This window comes from Salmo salar, chromosome 10 (assembly GCF_965601325.2).
Source record: "Salmo salar chromosome 10, fSalSal1, whole genome shotgun sequence".
In the NCBI taxonomy this organism is placed as follows: Eukaryota; Metazoa; Chordata; class Actinopteri; order Salmoniformes; family Salmonidae; genus Salmo; species Salmo salar.
In genome coordinates this window covers 56,701,846-56,716,503 of record NC_138300.1, presented here as the reverse complement: position 1 = coordinate 56,716,503, position 14,658 = coordinate 56,701,846, and the positions used below count along the sequence as shown (strand labels likewise).

The 14,658-nt window shown below is 44.5% G+C and overlaps 1 protein-coding gene across 2 annotated transcripts in view; it reads right to left on the bottom strand.

The window, feature by feature from the left end:
• The window catches only part of atg4b (autophagy related 4B, cysteine peptidase), a 170,812-nt gene extending 156,320 nt beyond the window's left edge, over window positions 1-14,492 (bottom strand). The window contains exons 1-9 of one of the 2 annotated variants that reach the window (XM_045687144.2): window positions 14,198-14,492; window positions 5,285-5,386; window positions 4,618-4,689; window positions 4,379-4,477; window positions 4,050-4,151; window positions 3,633-3,705; window positions 3,305-3,384; window positions 327-529; window positions 35-113 (exon numbers count right to left, since the gene is read on the bottom strand). In XM_045687144.2, the coding sequence (XP_045543100.1) occupies window positions 35-113; window positions 327-529; window positions 3,305-3,384; window positions 3,633-3,705; window positions 4,050-4,151; window positions 4,379-4,477; window positions 4,618-4,689; window positions 5,285-5,386; window positions 14,198-14,234 (847 nt within the window). In that variant the 5' untranslated portion in view covers window positions 14,235-14,492. Of the gene's footprint in view, window positions 1-34; window positions 114-326; window positions 530-3,304; window positions 3,385-3,632; window positions 3,706-4,049; window positions 4,152-4,378; window positions 4,478-4,617; window positions 4,690-5,284; window positions 5,387-6,639; window positions 6,653-14,197 lie in introns of those variants that run through there. The other variant, NM_001139775.1, reaches the window with a different exon arrangement.
• Between the last annotated feature and the right edge of the window lie 166 nt (window positions 14,493-14,658).

The window sequence follows — 14,658 nt, the reverse complement described above, 5'->3', positions numbered from 1 at the left end:
TAAATAACTAGGGGGGACCATAGACAGAACATACCAACATAGCCTATGAAGTAATGAGCATGGTTGGGTTTCCCTCCGATGACACCCAGGGACTGGGGCAGCTGGAAGCACTGCTGTGAACAAGAGACACAGAAAGAGGGGACAGAATTTGACCTGGCTGTATTCATGTGAAAAAGATCATTACACTTTAGTTTGTTGGTGAATATTAGCCTGGCCCCAGATAGGTTTGTGTTATATAGCCAACTCTCATGGCATGACAACAACCATTAAAAGTTGGTAAGACAGCACAAACAGATCTGGGACCAGGCTCTTTCTCTCAGTCCTACCTTCAGGGTCTCGATGTAGGCCTCATTGATATCGCTTAGGCCCAGCCTGAGAGGAATGAGGAGGAGCAGGGGCTTCCAGAGAGCGGTCTCTTCCTCAGCCAGGGCACAGGCCCCCTCCAGGCAGCCGTTAGGCTCTGGCATACCCCCCTGGAGATCCACACACGCTGCTCCACCATAGTCCAGCCAGGGCATACACAACCGCTCTGGGGAGAATAGCAACATTACATAACATACAGTGCATTCGGAAAGTATTCAGACCCCTTGACTTTTTCCACATTTTGTTTCATTACAGCCTTTTTCTAAAAATGATTAAATAGATTTTTATTTATTTTAAATAAACTGAAATAGTACATTTACTTGAGTATTCAGACCCTTTACTCAGTACTTTGTTGAAGCACCCTGGCAGCGATTACAGCCTTGAGTCTTCTTGGGAATGACGCTACAAGCTTGGCACACATGTATTTGGAGTTTCTCCCATTCTTCTCTGCAGATCCTCTCAAGCTCTGTCAGGTTGGATGGGGAGCGTCACTGCACAGCTATTTTCTGGTCTCTCCAGAGATGTTCGATCGTGTTCAAGTCCGGGTTCTGGCTGGACCACTCAAGGACATTGAGTCTTGTCCCGAAGCCACTCCTGCATTTTCTTGGCTTCGTGCTTAGGGTCGTTGTCCTGTTGGAGTTGAACCTTCGCCCCAGTCTGAGGTTCTGAGCGCTCTAGAGCAGGTTTTCATCAAGGATCTTTCTGTACTTTGCTCCGTTCATCTTTCCCTCGATCCTGACTAGTGTCCCTGCCGCTGAAAAACATCCCCACAGCATGATGCTGCCACCACCATGCTTCACTGTAGGGATGGTGCCAAGTTTCCTCCAGATGTTACGCTTGACATTCGAGCCAAAAAGTTCAATCTTGGTTTCATCAAACCAGAGAATCTTGTTTCTCATGGTCAGAGTCCTTTAGATGCCTTTTGGCAAACTCCAAGTGGGCTGTCATGTGCCTTTTACTGAGGAGTGGCTTACGTCTGGCAACTCTACCATAAAGGCCTGATTGGTGGAGTGCTGCAGAGATGGGAGAACCTTGAACAAGGACAACCATCTCCACAGAGGAACTCTGGAGCTCTGTCAGAGTGACCATCGGGTTCTTGGTCAGCGTTTTTTTATATACATTTGCTAAAATTTCTAAAAAACTGTTTTTCGCTTTATCATTATGGGGTATTGTGTGTAGATTGATGAGGAAAAATATATATTTAATCAATTTTAGAATAAGGCTCTAACGTAAAACAAAACGTGGAAAAAGTAAAGGGATCAGAATACTTACCGAAGGCCCTGTACACGTCTATACATACACAACCACTCTGGGGAACAGGACAGGAGGTCAGTTTGAATTAGAGTCTAGCTCACTCATCTCAATAGCCTGTTCCACCTACTGTTATGGTGGAGATTGGTCCATAAAAGCCCTTGGCTTGACAATTCTGGACTACACTCAATACCCAACTGGATGAACGCTAATGTGAGTAGGACTAACAGTTGATGGCCCATCTTTAACCATGTATGAGTAGGACTAACAGTTGATGGCCCCCATCTTTAACCATGTATGAGTAGGACTAACAGTTGATGGCCCCTCCTCTTTAACCATGTATGAGTAGGACTAACAGTTGATGGCCCCCTCTTTAACCATGTAGGACTAACAGTTGATGGCCCCTCTTTAACCATGTATGAGTAGGACTAACAGTTGATGGCCCCCATCTTTAACCATGTATCAGTAGGACTAACAGTTGATGGCCCCCCTCCTCTTTAACCATGTATCAGTAGGACTAACAGTTGATGGCCCCTCTCCTCTTTAACCATGTATCAGTAGGACTAACAGTTGATGGCCCCTCTTTAACCATGTATGAGTAGGACTAACAGTTTATGGCCCCTCTTTAACCATGTATGAGTAGGATTAACAGTTGATGGCCCCTCTTTAACCACGTATGAGTAGGACTAACAGTTGATGCCCCCCTCCTCTTTAACCATGAATGAGTAGGACTAACAGTTGATGGCCCCCATCTTTAACCATGTATGAGTAGGACTAACAGTTGATGTCCCCATCTTTAACCATGTATCAGTAGGACTAACAGTTGATGGCCCCCATCTTTAACCATGTATGAGTAGGACTAACAGTTGATGGCCCCCATCTTTAACCATGTATCAGTAGGACTAACAGTTGATGGCCCCTCTCCTCTTTAACCATGTATCAGTAGGACTAACAGTTGATGGCCCCTCTTTAACCATGTATGAGTAGGACTAACAGTTTATGGCCCCTCTTTAACCATGTATGAGTAGGATGAACAGTTGATGGCCCCTCTTTAACCACGTATGAGTAGGACTAACAGTTGATGCCCCCCTCCTCTTTAACCATGAATGAGTAGGACTAACAGTTGATGGCCCCCATCTTTAACCATGTATGAGTAGGACTAACAGTTGATGTCCCCATCTTTAACCATGTATCAGTAGGACTAACAGTTGATGGCCCCCATCTTTAACCATGTATGAGTAGGACTAACAGTTGATGGCCCCTCCTCTTTAACCAAGTCTGAGTAGGACTAACAGTTGATGGCCCCCATCTTTAACCATGTATGAGTAGGACTAACAGTTGATGGCCCCTCCTCTTTAACCACGTATGAGTAGGACTAACAGTTGATGGCCCCTCCTCTTTAACCACGTATGAGTAGGACTAACAGTTGATGGCCCACATCTTTAACCATGTATGAGTAGGACTAACAGTTGATGGCCCCCATCTTTAACCATGTATGAGTAGGACTAACAGTTGATGGCCCCCATCTTTAACCATGTATGAGTAGGACTAACAGTTGATGGCCCACATCTTTAACCATGTATGAGTAGGACTAACAGTTGATGGCCCCCATCTTTAACCACGTATGTTCTATAGATTGATGAGGCACTGTGTTAATCCTGTAGAAACCATGACTGTGTTCACTACTCACTGATCTCTTCGATCACCACAGTGTTGTCCATAGCAACGTGTACAGTCAGGCGACTCCACGAGTCAAACACAGCTAGTTTCCTGAGGGGGAAGACGGGTGATATTCAACGCAGTGTAGCAGTCATCATCTGTATCACACACTGTGCAGCCATAGCCTGAGTGCCAGTCTGTTTGTGCTAATACCAATGACTGGCTTGACAATGACAGCAATGGATTTGGCAAGAGCACACACACAGAGATCTGGGACCAGGCTAGTGCAGCCATCATCTGTACCACAGAGTTGGTCATTATCTAGACTGGAGACTAAGTGAGGAGCTCACTGTACTTACTTCAGTACCTGTGCCACTGTGTTTGGTCCGTACCACTGGCCTATAGACTTCCCCTCTCCGACTCCCATCTGGGCTATAGTACACAGACACACAACTGATGTTAGTAGGATCGTAATAATGATGTCATCTGGGCTGTAGTACACAGACACACAACTGATGTTTTAATCCTAATAATGATGTCATCTGGGCTGTAGTACACAGACACACAACTGATGTTAGTAGAATCCTAATAATGATGTCATCTGGGCTGTAGTACACAGACACACAACTGATGTTTTAATCCTAATAAAGATAGATGTTGTTATACCAATGATGTCATCCTAGTAAAGATAGTATAACGCTATTGGTGTCAGAAATACCGCCCATTCCTTTCTGAAGTATGACTGTCTGAAGATGAGATTACAAGTCAGTATTCACCGATTTGATGTAAAGAATAGTAGCCATCTTTCTTGTCAAGGAAGGCGTTGAGGATACTGATGTAGTCTTCTCTCTGAGACTGGCTCCTCACCCATCTCCAGTCTGCTTAACAAACACACCATTATCAATGGCTGGTTGAAACCCCTTTGTACAGAACACATAGTACAAGTGCAATAAGAGATTTGTATCAGAACAGTGCCGGAGATGATTTGGTGAAGTACATTTGATAACTTGAATAATAGAAGCTAATGTTGACGGGTACACACAATAACACTTGCTGTATGCTCCAGGGAACAGATAACGGTACAGAATTAGAAAAGCAGTCATACCTCGGCCTAGATGCCTGCGGACCAGGGCCTCGCCTAGGATCATCTGTCCACATCGCAGCATGCAGCCCCAGCCTGTGTCGGACGTAGGCCCTGTCCCTCCTGGAACACATTGAAACAATCTGCACCTCATAGGCTAATCTTAATGGGCATTACAATCAAAATGCTATGGTACTGTAGACATATTAGTAACGTCCTAGAGTTTATTCTGTGGCCTGCGACAGTAGGTTTAGGCTACTCACCAATGGGTGGGAAGTTTTTTCTGTAGGTGAACCATAGTCGTGAAGTGACATGTGAAAGAATGTCTTCCTTTTCTGGATAAGCAAAGACAATGAATTAGCTAAGAAGCATGCCTTCTGCTGCTTACAGTAGGCCTTTATGTACTGCCTGCTGCTTACAGTAGCCCTTTATGTGCCTACTGTAAAATGCCTCTTTGGCACCTCCGATGGCAGCTGTTGTAGACTCCGACCTGTGTGTGGCAGTAATGAGTGATTGGAGGTCGTGAATACGCATTTTCTCGGTTGCTCGTAAATGTTTCTTTGGAATTTTGGGGGGGAAGTACATACCGGCCGTAACGTGAGTAAATGAAGATAGATACTCAGCGAAATTCCATATTTGGTGAGTAACGAATGTATTATAACATATGCAGAGCTGTCTAATGGGAGTTTGTATCAGAACATTCTGGGCGTTTAGAGAGGAGACGTTATACTCATCGTCGACATCTCTAACACACATATGCTGGGGCAGTCTACTGTCGACATCTCTAACACACATATGCTGGGGCAGTCTACTGTCGACATCTCTACCACACATATGCTGGGGCAGTCTACTGTCACCATTGTCGACATCTCTAACACACATATACTGGGGCGACAGTACACCCGTTTTATGATCCCATGTCTTCAGTACCTGTGAGTGCATTGAATTCTTTCCCCAAGATCCACACTGGCTCTGAGGTCTCTGGAAAATCGTCAAACTCTCCAAAGCCAAGTGTGTCGTATGTGAGAGTAGCTGAAATATAAAAGTGCATCTGATTCAGAACACCTTGTTACATGGCTCTCACACACACACTTGATCAAGGAATCATTAATGAACACCTTCCTAATATTGAGTTGCACTCCCTTTTGCCCTCAGAACAGCCTCGATACGTCAGAGCATGAATTCTACAAGGTGTTGAAAGCGTTCCACAGGGATGCTGGGCCATGTTGACTCCACTGCTTCCCTCAGTTGTGTCAAGTTGCCTGGATGTCCGTTGGGTGGTGGACCATTCTTGATACACACAGGGAAACTGTTGAGCATGGAAAAACCCAGCAGCGTTGCAGTTCTTGACACAAACGGGTGCACCTGGGACCTACTACCATACCCCTTCTGAAGGCTCTTAAATCTTTTGTCTTGCCCATTCACTCTGAATGGCACACATACACAATCTCAATTGTTTCAAGGCTTAAAAATCCTTCTTTAATCTGTCTTCTCCCCTTCATCTACACTGATTGAAGTGGATTTAACAAGTGACATCAATAAGGGATCATAGCTTTCACCTGGTCAGTCTATGTCATGGAAAGAGCATGTTGTACACTCAGTGTATATTTATTTCAGTAACAGGACTAGTAGATAGCTATCTTTCAAGCACTTTCAGCACTGCAAAACATACTCAATGCAGTTTGACAGTTGAGCTTGCTGGCTAGCTAGCCAAGGATGGGATTGCGACAGAGAATGACATTGCAAATACAGATTTGGCTTGCTAGCTACGTGACCATCCTTTCAGCAGTTGTTGGTAGGTAGCTAGCTAATTAGTTTGCTAGTGACAATGGACAATAACGTTATGTTACATGGGTGTAGACGACAAAAGATGATTTGTCTTGGGAGTCAGGGACCCAATTATGCTAACGTTAAACTGATGTCAAGGACAGGAAATAGCCGCAGCTAAACATGGGGTTTATTTCACCTTAGTTCGTCGTTTTCAGTCCAAAATATAATGATTGCTAGGTCAGCTAGTTAGTAGACCATGAAAATGTTTTTCATAATCTACCAAACTGACATCTGCTGATTTTAGCCTGTCTGTCTGTCTGTTAGCGAGTAACAGTATCTGCCTAAACAGGCTAGCAATGACTATTTTGATTCACATTCAAAATAGATGTAAACCTCAACCGATGTACAAATTGTAATCCATTATGAAAATAGATAAATATGCCGTGCCTTTGTTCAGAGGGACTCTAAAACACAAAAGTGTTAAATCATTGTTTCCTTTAAGAAATCTTTCCTACCTGCATCCATCCTGACAGTTCTTCACCCTATCTTGTTGTTGTTGTTGGTCCGTCCAACGCTGCGAAATGTCATCCGGCCAATGAGAAATCAATACTGTCCGAAATCGTCTTGCAGTATCCAATAGGATTTCCTGTTTTGGGCGGGGCAACTATTTTGTCCAATAAGAAGCCGCCGAACTCATTTTAGGCGGAACATTTTCGCAGATCTGTTGGTGTTGATTAGAATGCAAGGAAAGCAATTTCAACGCGATTTCTTTCCACGTATACTATGAAGATCAGCGAAACTTGGCAAACTGACTGCCTGCCAAGAACTACTAAAGTAAACAGGAAGTCAGAGAAGAAAGGAATTTGTCCAACGTGTCCCGTCCCGTGATCAACCTGTTTACAGGTCATGGCTAGCTGGGATATAGATTATGTCACACTGACGTCAAAAATGTATTTTTTTTTGTTATTGTATTTTAGCTAACTCTAACCATATTCCTAACCTTAATGTAATTTCTCATAACCTGCTACGAAAAGACAATTCTGTAAAATATTGACATAAACTGTATCCCTTCTAGACAAAACCATTGTTTTTACCTCGTTCTCCTCAGCTTTCAACTCGCCTGTAATAACCTGTAATAGTTTCCCATTAATTATTTAAAATCATATTTATTGTTTTGTGTTGAGCCAATAAATAACGACTCATTATTATTTGTAGATCAGACAGTTATTCATAATTTACCCATGATACATCACGGTTTTGATGCTCTGGAACACGGTCGTCACTAGTTAACACAGCCACAAAGTCATAAACCCCACCTATTTCTGAAACGTATCTTCTTAAAATGTGATTTTAAACCTAACCTTAACCCTAACCAACACTGCTAACCTTATGCATAATCTTAACCTTGAATTAAGACCAAAGAGAACATTTTTGTTTTCATGATTTTTTAGAAATGTTTAGCCAATTGTGTTCCAGGATTCATCCAAAAACATTGAAGAGTACCACATCAGTCACCGGCCAGAATTCATGGACTTACAGGCAACATCTGCACTGAGCTAAAGGCTAGAGCTGCCGTTTTCAAGGAGTGGGACACTAATCCGGAAGCTTATAAGAAATCCTGTTAAACCGACGAGCCATCAAACAGTCAAAAAGTCAATACAGGACTAAGATCGAATCCTACTATGCCAGCTCTGATGCTTGTCGGCTGTGGCAGGGCTTGCAAACTATCACGAATTACAAAGGTTAACCCATCCGCATGCTGCCCAGTGACGCAAGCCTACCAGAGGAGCTAAAATCCTTCTAACACTGAACCATGCATGAGCGCACCAGCTGTTCCGGATGACTGTGCGATCTCGCTCTCCATAGTCGATTTGAGTAAGACCTTTTAAACAGGTCAACGTTCACAAGGCCGCAGGGCCAGATGGATTACCAGGACGTGTACTCAGAGCATGCGCTGACAAGTGTCTTCACCATTTCTTAAATTTTAAATCGGGAGGTGCCGGGAAAGAAAAGTGAGCTAGGCGTCTCTGAGGCACTGGAATGGACCAACAAAAAAAATCACATTTAGAATAAAGCAGTGCATGCATATCATCACATTTGCATAGAGCAGTAGAGAAGAAGGAAAAAGTTGTACTTGGGTCTGGGAAGAATTTGGCCTTTTATAAACACATTTCATGTACTTTTCAGACTTTAGTAGAATATTTGTGAATACCACACAAATGATCGAAATGACAGGCTACTTTGACACTGACAAACTGAGAATCTGAGATCAAAAAATGGGCAATACTCTCATGCCAAAAGCATATCGCTCTTGTATTACTTTGTAAAACAATGTTCGCTCCATAGGCCTATTTGGAAGTTGATCAAATATTTTGATAGCCTAAAGTCAGAATAGTTTTCACTTTTAAGCAGGAGTATTTGAAATATTGCAAAAGGCTTGTTCTGGCTGCATGTGGTTCACTGACAGATTTGCTGTGCATTCCCAAGCTACAGTATATGCCTTGTGATTGGTCCATATAAACACAATCCACAGCAGTGGCGGTTCTAGCTTGTATGGCTCCGTGGGCGAACCCCCCATTCAGGCCCCCCCCCCACCAACAACCAAAAAAAAGCACCATTCTGCATTAACTGTAATTTTTATTTCAACATTTGGAACACAAATAAATAATCCTAACATTTAAAACTATATAAATATAAAAATATATACAAAAATAAGACTAATTTATATCAAAAAGAAGTAACAAAGACAAATAGAAACAAATTTGTGTTGATTTGGCATTCGAGCATCAATTCATTACCCGTCCCCCAATACTGTCAACCAAGAGTCAAGACTAAACCAATTCACCCTGGTGGTGTGCAGACTGGTTTTATATTGTTATTAACGATTTCTCACAAACCAGAAAAACATGCAACAATATGTCTGTGAAACTATATATTCACAGTATTATGAATGAATTGTGGTTTATTTGGTACCATTTCGTAGTGTGACTGATTTTACAAATTGCATTAGTACTGTACAAGGTTAGAGGTGCGCTATTTGATAGAATCCCCCGCTCACCCCTACCTCGGGATTCCAGTGGGGTGACCTGAGGTCAACCTACCCCCGCCCCCCTCCCAATCTCGTACTTCCCACTCAGAAGTAGGCAGGCTAGTTTATGAGCTAGAATCAGGGCGCCACTCCGTCAAGGTTCATTGACCCACAGTCCCACATGGTGACATGATATCATTGACGTGACGTGCAAATGAGCGATAGAAAACCGATCGTGCAAATGTCACCATTCAGAGTGCGGGCGCCCCATGCCACACCCGGTAAGATGCCGCCCTGAGCGTCTGCCCATGTCGACTATACCTAAATCCACCATTGATCCACAGCTAGTCTATTTTTAAAAAGAAGCTATTGGTCCTCTGTGGTTAAATTATAGGTCTACTACTTGAGTAGTATTCTGAATGATTTCATTTCTTTCTGAACAGACAGCAGTGATTCTATATATTTGGCAAATTTACTTCAATTAATCAGGGGGCGCTGCAGCTCCTCCAGCACCCTTCCCGCGGCTATGATTCTATAAGAAAATAAATGAAGTTCAACACTGGAGAGAAGAGAGTTGCAGGCTCATGTCTAGCAGAGAGGAGAGAGATAATAGAAAGTGAACCTCATATTAGTTCTGAGAGAGAGATACAGGTGCGCCACAGCAATGGCCACGTGTTGGTCTCAAACACAGGAAATAATGTTGTGTAAACTATATGCCAGGGCCAGCCCAACACAAGTTCATTCTTAGAATTATGTTGTTGTTTTTTTAGGGGGCAGGAGAATTAATGAGGAGGCAACTCGAATGACTTCTGATCGCTTTTGTTCAAATTCTTACATTCAGGGCCGGCTCTGGCAAAGTGGGTGGGGTTATATCCTGCCTGTTTGGCCCTGTCAGGGGGTATCATCGGATGGGGCCACAGTGTCTCCTGACCCCTCCTGTCTCAGCCTCCAGTATTTATGCTGCAGTAGTTTATGTGTCAGGGGGCTAGGGTCAGTCTGTTATATCTGGTGTATTTCTCCTGTCTTATCCGGTGTCCTGTGTGAATTTAAGAATGCTCTCTCTAATTCTCTCTTTCTCTCGGAAGAACTGAGCCCTAGGACCTTGCCTCAGGACTACCTGGCATGATGACTCCTTGCTGTCCCCAGTCCACCTGGCCGTGCTGCTGCTCCAGTTTCAACTGTTCTGCCTGCGGCTATGGAACCCTGACCTGTTCACCGGACGTGCTACCTGTCCCAGACCTGCTGTTTTCAACTCTCTAGAGACAGCAGGAGCGGTAGAGATACTCCAAATGATCGGCTATGAAAACCCAACTGACATTTACTCCCGAGGTGCTGACCTGTTGCACCCTCGACAACTACTGTGATTATTATCATTTGACCATGCTGGTCATTTATGAACATTTGAACATCTTGGCCATGTTCTGTTATAAACTCCACCCGGCACAGCCAGAAGAGGACTGGCCACCCCTCATAGCCTGGTTCCTCTCTAGGTTTCTTCCTAGGTGTTGGCCTTTCTAGGGAGGTTTTCCTAGCCACCATGCTTCTACACCTGCATTGCTTGCTGTTTGGGGTTTTAGGCTGGGTTTCTGTACAGCACTGAGATATCAGCTGATGTAAGAAGGGCTATATAAATACATTTGATTTGAATTTGATTTGACTCTAGCCTTTTGGGGGGCCCTAAGTGCAATTTGGTTGGCTTCTCAATTTACTGTTGAGAGTTAAAATAATAGAATACACAAGGTGCAAGTTCGAAAAGTGGTTGTGCATCAGCAATTTTTTTCATGTTATGTCAGTCACTGACAGTCACTCAATTAGCCATGTGAGCAAAAAAATAAAATGGATTGGTAAGTTAGTCTAGCCAGCTATCTAAACTAGTAGTAATCATGGCCGAATACCAATCAGGAATAATGGTCTGGGGCTGTTTTTCATGGTTCAGGCCCCTTAGTTCCAGTGACAAATCCCCCGTGCACAAAGCGAGGTCCATACAGAAATGTTTTGTCGAGATCGGTGTTGAAGAACTTGACTGGCCTGCACAAAGTCCTGACCTCAACCCCATCAAACATCTTTGGGATGAATTGGAACGCCGACTGCGAGCCAGGCCTAATCGCCCAACATCAGTGCCCGACCTCACGAAGGCTCGTGGTTGAACGGAAGCAAGTCCCCTGCAGCAATGTTCCAACATCTAGTAGAAACCCTTCCCAGAAGAGTGGAGGCTGTTATGGCAGCAAAGGGGGTGACCAACTCCATATTAATGCCCATGATTTTGGAATGAGATCTTCGACAAGCAGGTGTCCACATACAATTATCATGTAATGCATCTACCTCAATTATCTCGTACCCCTGCACATCGACTCGGTACTGGTACCCCGTGTATATAGCCATGTTATTACCTCGTACCCCTGCACATCGACTCAGTACTGGTACCCCGTGTATATAGCCATGTTATTACCTCGTACCCCTGCACATCGACTCCGTACTGGTACCCCGTGTATATAGCCATGTTATTACCTCGTACCCCTGCACATCGACTCAGTATTGGTACCCCGTGTATATAGCCATGTTATTACCTCGTCCGTCAGCACATCTACTCAGTACTGGTACTCCGTGTATATAGCCATGTTATTACCTCGTACCCCTGCACATCGACTCCGTACTGGTACCCCGTGTATATAGCCATGTTATTACCTCGTACCCCTGCACATCGACTCCGTACTGGTACCCCGTGTATATAGCCATGTTATTACCTCGTACCCCTGCACATCGACTCAGTACTGGTACCCCGTGTATATAGCCATGTTATTACCTCGCACCCCTGCACATCGACTCAGTACTGGTACCCCGTGTATATAGCCATGTTATTACCTCGTACCCCTGCACATCGACTCAGTACTGGTACCCCGTGTATATAGCCATGTTATTACCTCGTACCCCTGCACATCGACTCAGTACTGGTACCCCGTGTATATAGCCATGTTATTACCTCGTACCCCTGCACATCGACTCCGTACTGGTACCCCGTGTATATAGCCATGTTATTACCTCGTACCCCTGCACATCGACTCAGTACTGGTACCCCGTGTATATAGCCATGTTATTACCTCGTACCTCTGCACATCTACTCAGTACTGGTACCCCGTGTATATAGCCATGTTATTACCTCGTACCCCTGCACATCGACTCCGTACTGGTACCCCGTGTATATAGCCATGTTATTACCTCGTACCCCTGCACATCGACTCCGTACTGGTACCCCGTGTATATAGCCATGTTATTACCTCGTACCCCTGCACATCGACTCAGTACTGGTACCCCGTGTATATAGCCATGTTATTACCTCGTACCTCTGCACATCGACTCAGTACTGGTACCCCGTGTATATAGCCATGTTATTACCTCGTACCCCTGCACATCGACTCAGTACTGGTACCCCGTGTATATAGCCATGTTATTACCTCGTACCCCTACACAGTACTGGTACCCCGTGTATATAGCCATGTTATTACCTCGTACCCCTGCACATCGACTCAGTACTGGTACTCCGTGTATATAGCCATGTTATTACCTCGTACCCCTGCACATCGACTCAGTACTGGTACCCCGTGTATATAGCCATGTTATTACCTCGTACCCCTACACAGTACTGGTACCCCGTGTATATAGCCATGTTATTACCTCGTACCTCTGCACATCTACTCAGTACTGGTACTCCGTGTATATAGCCATGTTATTACCTCGTACCCCTGCACATCGACTCCGTACTGGTACCCCGTGTATATAGCCATGTTATTACCTCGTACCCCTGCACATCGACTCAGTACTGGTACCCCGTGTATATAGCCATGTTATTACCTCGTACCCCTACACAGTACTGGTACCCCGTGTATATAGCCATGTTATTACCTCGTACCCCTGCACATCGACTCAGTACTGGTACTCCGTGTATATAGCCATGTTATTACCTCGTACCCCTGCACATCGACTCAGTACTGGTACCCCGTGTATATAGCCATGTTATTACCTCGTACCCCTACACAGTACTGGTACCCCGTGTATATAGCCATGTTATTACCTCGTACCTCTGCACATCTACTCAGTACTGGTACTCCGTGTATATAGCCATGTTATTACCTCGTACCCCTGCACATCGACTCCGTACTGGTACCCCGTGTATATAGCCATGTTATTACCTCGTACCCCTGCACATCGACTCCGTACTGGTACCCCGTGTATATAGCCATGTTATTACCTCGTACCCCTGCACATCGACTCAGTACTGGTACCCCGTGTATATAGCCATGTTATTACCTCGTACCTCTGCACATCGACTCAGTACTGGTACCCCGTGTATATAGCCATGTTATTACCTCGTACCCCTACACAGTACTGGTACCCCGTGTATATAGCCATTTTATTACCTCGTACCCCTGCACATCGACTCAGTACTGGTACTCCGTGTATATAGCCATGTTATTACCTCGTACCCCTCCACATCGACTCAGTACTGGTACCCCGTGTATATAGCCATGTTCTCGTTACTCATTGTGTATTTATTCATCCTATTATGCGGTTAATCATTATTTCACTTTTTATTATCTGTATTACTATGTTTTATTTCACTTTGTCCTGCATTGCTGGAGCTCAGAGCTCAAGAATTTCACTGTACCCTGTAAATACATCTGCAATCTTGTACATGTGACTATTAAAATGAATCAAATCCATTATTTTTCAAAAATAAATTCTCTGCATTGTTGGAAATGCAGAGAGAGAAGTAAACATTTCACTGTTAGTATACACATGTTGTTTGACACAAGTGACAAAAGCAATTTTATTTGTGGTCCTGTGTGGCTCAGTCAGTTGAACCCACAACATCAAGGGTAGTGGGTTCGATTTCCGCTGGAGCCACCCAAATGTAAAATGTGTGACTAAGTTTCTTTGGATAAAAGTGTCTGTTAAATGGCTTATTATATTTGAACACAGCTATTTTGATCTAGTGGGAAGATAAAAAACCTCAACTTTCAACCATACAAATATTTAGTGTATCCTACCTAGAGTTAGCCCAAGGTGATCAGAATGAAAGGTCATCTCCCGTCTGGATTACTGCAACTCGCTGTTGGCTGGGCTCCCTGCCTGTGCCATTAAACCCATACAACTCATCCAGAACGCCGCAGCCCGTCTGGTGTTCAACCTTCCCAAGTTCTCTCACGTCACCCCGCTCCTCCGCTCTCTCCACTGGCTTCCAGTCGAAGCTCGCATCCGCTACAAGACCATGGTGCTTGCCTACGGAGCTGTGAGGGGAACGGCACCTCCGTACTTTCAGGCTCTGATCAGGCCCTACACCCAAACAAGGGCACTCCGTTCATCCACCTCTGGCCTGCTCGCCTCCCTACCTCTGAGGAAGCACAGTTCCCGCTCAGCCCAGTCAAAACTGTTCGCTGCTCTGGCACCCCAATGGTGGAACAAGCTCCCTCACGACGCCAGGACAGCGGAGTCAATCACCACCTTCCGG